This window comes from Phodopus roborovskii, unplaced genomic scaffold (genome assembly GCF_943737965.1).
Source record: "Phodopus roborovskii unplaced genomic scaffold, PHOROB, whole genome shotgun sequence".
NCBI lineage: Eukaryota > Metazoa > Chordata > Mammalia > Rodentia > Cricetidae > Phodopus > Phodopus roborovskii.
Window position 1 is genome coordinate 17,616,058 of NW_026126588.1, and position 7,672 is coordinate 17,623,729.

At 43.9% G+C, this 7,672-nt stretch overlaps 1 protein-coding gene across 1 annotated transcript in view; it reads right to left on the bottom strand.

The window, feature by feature from the left end:
- Positions 1-6,473, bottom strand: part of Znf451 (zinc finger protein 451) — a 56,961-nt gene extending 50,488 nt beyond the window's left edge. The window contains exons 1-2 of the mRNA XM_051204365.1: positions 6,294-6,473; positions 5,582-5,665 (exon numbers count right to left, since the gene is read on the bottom strand). Of these exons, the coding sequence (XP_051060322.1) occupies positions 5,582-5,665; positions 6,294-6,314 (105 nt within the window). The 5' untranslated portion in view covers positions 6,315-6,473. The remainder of the gene's footprint in view (positions 1-5,581; positions 5,666-6,293) is intronic.
- Between the last annotated feature and the right edge of the window lie 1,199 nt (positions 6,474-7,672).

Sequence of the window (7,672 nt, forward strand, 5' to 3'; positions counted from 1 at the left end):
GGCTCTGTGCTAAGCTTTCCAAATTATACCACCCAATTTCCATAACTGCTTTACAGAGATTCTAATTACTGAAATCACCCTATTATGGAGATAAAACTGAGTGACATACACACAACTGGTGTGTGGTTACTATTAATTCAGAGATACTTTAAAGTACAAATCAAATTTTAAAATATTGCTGCTTATTACCTAAGTTTCCAAGTTAACATCTTCCTTCATCCAGTAAAAAACAAAAAACCACTACTGCCTGTATATTTCATAATGATGCCCAATCAAATAAGTTACTAATTCCCCAAGAAGCAATGTTCATAATACAAGTATGAAGAAAAAGATAATCTCCTACAATATTTATAATGACTACCCATTCCTGTATTAAGTACAAAATACAAAAGCATGTGATCCTTCAATTGTAAGGTTTTGTTTTTGGGTTTTTTTTTTTTTTTTTGGTTTTTCAAGACAGGGTTTCTCTGTGGCTTTGGAGCCTGTCCTGGAACTAGCTCTTCTAGACCAGGCTGGTCTCGAACTCACAGAGATCTGCCTGCCTCTGTCTTCCAAATGCTGGAAATTATTATAAGGTATTTTATCTGACCTTATACTACCAATTAGTAATAGTCTTTATCTCCTCTTCTACCAATACAAAACACAGGATTCAACTCAAAATGCCATTACAGTTTAGCAGCAGAGGCTCATGAAGAATATATCAGAACACAGAAGAGTATTGTTTTAAAATATATTGCCATAAACTATTTGTATTCCTTTAATTAAATACCAACTGTCAAAATGAAAACCACCAATTTTTCTATTTAGAAAGAGATGTTAGATCCACAACTGTTTTACTTCAAAGAAAGCAAAGTTAGGGTCATACCTTATTTCTGCAGTACTGTATTTAACATTTTCAAATGGTTTCCACCTGCCTACTTTTTGTCCCTCACTCAAGATCTGTCATATGGCCCATCTTTCTCCTACCCTAAAAACTAAAGAAAATATAAAAGCACCTATCTCCAGAATTACACATAATTCTGTTCTTTCATACCTTTCCTTTCTTTTCTATTCAAAGTGCCTTTTTAAATATTCAAATATCTGGGGACATAGCACTCAATTAGCAAGCAGAAATCCTAAAGTCAATCCTTACCACCCACCCATACATACCCACCCTCCAACCCACACACAGTCACCCCCACAATCAATACAAATCACCAACCACTATTTATAGAAAAATAATACACTATCAAGTCTTATGCCTTTTCTGTACGTGTGTTTTATGTGATGCCCCTACAGGCATGCGCATGTGAGAGGGAACCTCCGTGCTCTCACCTTCCACTCTGCTGAGGCAGGGACCCTCGTTTCTGCTCTTGTTGTCAGGTTCCCCGACTCTAGCTGGCTGTGAACTTGGGATTACAGATGCTCAACTGCCATCACATTTGTTTATTTTAATTTATTATCTGTAATGGGGGTTCCAAGGATAGAATTCAAGTCAAGTGCTTTTACTCACTAAGCCATTTCCTTGGACTCCTTGTGTCTTGTCTTTTAAGTATTCTGTGCTTTTTATACAGGAATTTTCTATTGGGGCCATTTTCTTCTATCATTTCTGCACTAAAACACTGACAATCAAGGATAAGGCTATATTTCAATCAAATGTATAGGTCTAACATCAAGGACATACAACTTTGCATATTCTAAGCCTTGATACTGTTTTGCTTAATGAGTGATTCATTAGGTAGTCTAAGCAACCTAGTCAAAAGATGCTTTTGTCAACTAGAAAGATGGCTCAGTAGTTAAGTTCATACTGCTTTTCCAGGGGACCCGGGTTCAGTTCTCAGCCACCATGTGATAACTCAATACCACCTGTAACTCCAGCTCCAGGAGAGCAGACACTTTCTGGTCTCTGTACCTACCCCCATGACAAGCAGTTAGACACACACAGTGGTTTTAAATCCATCATTTTAAAATAATGTTTTCTGCATGCATTCTTCCTACTTCAGAAAGAAGTATTTTAATATTCAGTCTGGGTGCTCAGGTTTATGTTTTGAAATTCTGAATATCTTCATAATTATCTTGTTCTGACGATTATAATAGATTCCTAGCAGTTTGCATGCCTTTATATCTAAGGTGGTACTGTGAACAATCCTGTAAGCAATTACTAAGCTCACAGTTTTTTTCTTTTGGAAGTAAAAAAGTTATAAAAGAAATCCCATTTCAAAAGAAAATATTAATTACAAGTTGAATAAAGGACCGTATTGCTAAACAGAAAATGTAATTAACTGACAGGCAGAAACAAAAAGTTCTTACCAATGTTATTCTCTTTCTTGATTTAGGCACTGTCCTAATTTGCTTTCCTGTTGCTGTGATATTCAAAGTCACAGCCCAGCTCTGAGGGAAGTCAGGCAGGAACCTCAAAGCAGGAACTGAGAAGGTATGCTCTTATTGATGCTTGCTCAAGAGCGTTAGCCCTCCCCACAACCCCATGCACAGCTAGCTTTTATATCCAGCAAATAACCACCTGCCTAGAAACATACTACTCAGAATAGGCTGGGTCTCTATCAATCAAACATCAAGAGAATGCCACACAGTCATGCCCACAGGCCAGTCTAATCTAGGCAACTCTCAACTGAGGCTCCTTCTTCCCATGTGACTAGTTTATGTCAAGTTGACAATAAAAACTTACCAGTACAAGTGCCACTTGTAAAATTGTATTGAGTTGAAAGGACTGGAGAGATGGCTCAGCACTTAAGGGCACTTGTTGCTCTTGCAGAGGACCCAGACTGCATTTCCAACGACCATGTGGTGGTTCACATCTGGACCCCAGCAACCACACCATGGCTCACAACCATCCACAACTCTAGTTCTCAGGAGATCAGAGGACCTCTTCTGATCTCTGTGGGCACCAGGTATGAAAGTGCTGCTGTACATGCATTCAGGCAACCAGTCATACACATAAAATAATTTTTTAAAAAGACTGTTAAATTTATTACCTTTGCAAATATCAAAGAGCACCTATGAAAAATGTACTTCCCTGAATATTCCAAGAGAAGTTCAACAAAAGGATTCATTTTCACATCTCCAGATTTATATTACTCCTTTCTTTCCCCATGCTATTTGTGGCTTAGTCTACATCTGAGAGACACAGAGGGTCTCCTGTCCAATGGTAGTTTACTCTTGTGTAACTTTGTCATACATGATTTTGTTATAAATTACAAGCTAGCTGGGCGGTGGTGGTGCACGCCTTTAGTCCCAGCACTTGGGAGGCAGAAGCAGGTGGATCTCTGTGAGTTAAAGGCTAGCCTTGTCTACAGAGTGAGTGCCAGGATAGGCTCCACAGCTACACAGAGAAACCCAGTCTCAAAAAACCTAAATAAATAAATAATAAGTAAATAAAATGCAAGCTAATAATCAAAACCAAGTAAATCAATAAGTTATATTACAATGTAGTTTATACTGAGAAACTTAAGACAGAAACCTGGTTTTCATCTTTACTAGTTAAGAGCTACCAGAGAAATAGAATTGTGTCACAAAGAGCACAATATTCTTTCTGTTCCTGGATACTTTCATGCTTCACTAGCACACAGCAAGTCTAGAACTTCCTAAGTAAGCGGCTCAGTCAGTACTCCAACTCAGGCTCTTCCCCTGTGACCTTCCCAGTGCAGGGTTCCAAATGTATCTTAAAATAAGCCATCACTAATCATCACTTAAATGATAGCACTTACATGCTCAGACAAAGAGCTATACATTATACTTTATTCTTGATGCAAAGACAGAAGTAGCTTTGTACGTTTAAAATAAAATTTAAATACTACTTTTAAAATTCATATCAACAAACACCTGAATTAACTAGTTACAAGCTATAATGGTATTTTATTTCACAAGATATAAAATAAAACAATTTACCTCCCCCATCCCCACAAGATAGGTTTCTTTGTGTAGCCCTGGCTGTCCTGTAACTCACTTTGTAGATCAGTGTCCTCAAACTCAGAGATCCACCTGCCTCTACCTCCCAGAGGGCTGGGATTAAAGGCATGCGTCACCACACCCAGCTACAATGAACTTTTTGAACCTTACTCTTTATATAGTCTATCAATTCCTCAAAAGGGGATGTATTATAATGAAGACTTACTCCTTTTACTCTTACATGAAGCATCAAGGTAAATATTCTGCTCACAAGTACCCTGTAATTCAGGAAGAATCTGGAATACTTGTCCTATAGAGTCATAAAATCCTTTATCACAACACATTGACTTTGGAGTGGTAGTATTCATTACCAACATTCTCCTTTCTCCAAAATACTTCAGTCTGCTAGGAAAAAAGGAACAAGACACCGTGTATCTGGAAACATCACTTCAGATCCTCAAAGTTGAAAATGAAAAGGACAGAGTGCAATGTGCAACAGAAAAACTATCAAGAACATAATTTTATGAGGACTTCCCTCAAAACAACCCCACTAAAACACCATACACAATAGACTGCCACAATGGTTCAATGTTGGGTAGGATATTCTTTATGGATCACTATTTTATAGTTAGCTAAAACTTCCATATACAGATCAGGTGAACGACAAAGAACTATACAGCTTTTATAACAGGCTGTAGCTAACTACAGCATTTCAGGAGAGCTGTAAAGAGCTGTAAGGGCAGGGATATTCTCTGGCTAGCTACTACTTTAGGAAGAGCCAACAAACTTAACCACTACAGGTGAAAATCCAAAGCATTCCTTCCCCTTAATCTTCACTTTATGAAGTGTTCAGAGATCCAAATGTCCCAAGTTGTATTCCAAAATGACAATACCTAGGTTCCGCCCTGAATTCCTGATTCAACAGATCTGGAGTGGACCCAGGAATCTGCCTGCTCACACTTAATGCTGGAAAACTACTGTCCCCAAAGGAATAAACTTAGAAACACATAGCAATGTTCCAGGTGGTGCAGAGTTCCTCATTGTGACCAGCAATTGTACTGTGCTGTAACAAGATGACCTCACAAGTTAGGGACATCCTGAAGCTATCTTAGAAGATATATCACAGTAAGATTCTGGGCTCTTTTTGGTTTTGTTTTCGAGACAGGGTTTCCTCTGTGTAGCTTTGGAGCCTGTCCTGGAACTAGCTCTTCTAGACCAGGCTGGTCTCGAACTCGCAGAGATCCGCCTGCCTCGGCCTCCGGAGGGCTGGGATTAAAGGCCAGATGATGGGCTCTTAATAGCCCTTTCCTATCACCTTCACATTAGCTAGTCCTGTGTGTCTACGTTTGGAATGCATTCTTGCCTCATTTCGAAACAAAAAAAAAAAAAAAAAAAACAAAAAGCAGTCTTAAGAGACCAGACTTTTGTCCCAAGTACAAAATGGACAGACTTAAGATCTGGGAGGGGCCATTATGTGCATAACAATCCTTTAGGCCACACACTTTGTGATGCCAGCTGTAGTTGTTCCGGTATCCCTTCAGGTAAGCAAGCATCCAGGCATCTCTTCCTTGTGTGGCTGCTTTTCGACATTCCTGACTATCTGTTGAGTGATGAATGCATGGTGAGGTTTAATCACACACCGGCTTACCACACTCTTTTTCGGTCCAGAAAACCGTGATTGCCAGCCTCTACTTACACTAACAAACTGAATGTCATCTTCATTTTCATCCGTTGTTGACTCAGATGCCTCAGGCCCAGCTGGTGGGACAGATTCTATTATCTATAAACAAAAGCCAAAACACACGTATCTATTCAGTCACACACTCGAAGGAAGAAATTTCTTTCTTTCTTTCTTCCTTTTTTTTTTTTTTTTTTGTTTTGCTTTGTTTTGTTTTGTTTTTTGTCCCCCCCCCCCCCCGCCGAAAAAAAAAAAAAACCGAGTTAAGACAAAAGCCCCGGAGGGGACGGCGCGATCACGCACAGAAGATCCGGCTCTCACACTGCATGGAGGCGGGTTCTGCTAGGGCGTCTCGGAGCTGCGGCGGAGAGACCTAGCCTTCTTCCCCGGCGAGTTGCCTGCCACACACAGCCCCCCTCCCCGCCTCCTCCAGGCGTGGGGATGCAGGCTCTAAAGCTCCGGGATCGGGGACGCAGGCTTGAAAAGCGAGGCCAGCCTGCCCTCCCCAGCCGTGCCTCACCCTCGGGGCTGCGGCTGCCGCCGCTAAGGGCGGCCGGGGGCTGGGGGCGGCCGGCCCGCCATTGTTGCGGGCTCGGCGCCGACGTGCACCAGGCCCGGAGGCCCAGCACTCGCCGCAGGCCGCGGCCCAACCGAGGCCCCCGCGGCCTGGAAGACAAACCCTTCGGGGGAGGGGGGATCGGGCTCGCCCGGGCCGCCGCCACTCGCTCACCTCCGGCCCCGGGTCTCCCATCTCTCCCACGGCCCGTCAGCACCACGCTCCCGCCGCCGCCGCTGCTGTCCCCGCCGCCGCCGCCGCCACGACTTCCCTCTCGCCCTGCGCCGCGCGACCCGCCCTGCGTGAGCGCCCACGCAGATGACGCCTCGGGCCGCGGGGACGCCGAGCCGCTAGACCCCACCGCCGCGCCGCTTCCAGCGCCGCTTTGTACGCTCCCCGCCTTCCCCCTCCTGCCCCGCGGAGGATCCTGGGAGTTGTAGTTCGCGCCGGCCTCGAGGCCGCCGACCGCGTGGCAAGGGGAAGCAGGCGAGGACCTGGGAGCCCGGCGCTCGCCTGCAGCTCCGGGAGGAGGAGGAGGCGGCGGCGGCGGCGAGGGGCTCGACAGAGTTTTGGCCCCGCGTAAAATCTCGTTCTGCTGCCGCCTTTTACTTGGGAGACACTGGCCCGGGGCGGGGGAGGCGGGGGGGAAGGGGGATGTCCACGACAACAAGCGGGAGAGATGGAAAAATGGAGGAATTTTTTTTCCCCCTTTTACATCTTGGCAAGGGTGGCAGGTGCAGAAGCTTGTGTGGCGTTTCTGAGAGGTCGTTAATTCATGCAGTAGGCTCCCAAAGTGACTTCCTTGTTCACGGGTCTCCAGAAGGCCGATGATTCCTGTAAACCTGAAGAAGCATCACTGATTAGGTTCCATGGGGCTGCCAGTGGTCTTTCATGCTTCTCTCTTAAATCTCCTCAGGCTAGGCTGAGCTGGACACGGAAGTATGGGCAAAAGAGGACCCGTGGAAAACAGACCTGGTGATGTCAGTTAACCCGTCCAGACCTTTATTGATAATACTGCCATAAAAGCAAGACTCAGTGGTCTTTGTTTTGGGCCGCAGGGATGGTGACTGCAAATGGTTTGTTGCTGCCTTTTTTCTCTTTTCCTTTTTTTGGGTTGAGGTGTGGAGTGGATAGGTTGAGGCGAAGTCCAAGATGCAATGCACTTACTTGGACTTTCGGCAATATGCTTAACCCCTTGCCTAGCTAGTATCTACACCCCCCCCCACACACACACACACAGGAATATATTCCCAGTAATGGAAAAAATAGAATCTTATAAGGGAAGAAGTACCCAGAAATCTTTTTTCTTTTATAACTTTTTCAGGTTGAAAAAGAATACAGGCCCTCCTTATGGGTCCAGTGTCCTTGCTTTGTATGTTGAAGAAACCAAAGCTGGTTAAGGATGGCAGCCTGTTGGTTGAAATATCAGATTTATTTGTTGACTGTGGAACCTCACTGTGGTTCAGGTAGCCCACCAAACTTTCCTTCGTACTACTGCAAATGTATTATAAATTTTAGAATAGGTAGCAATGTCCCCTGAGGGACATTCTTTT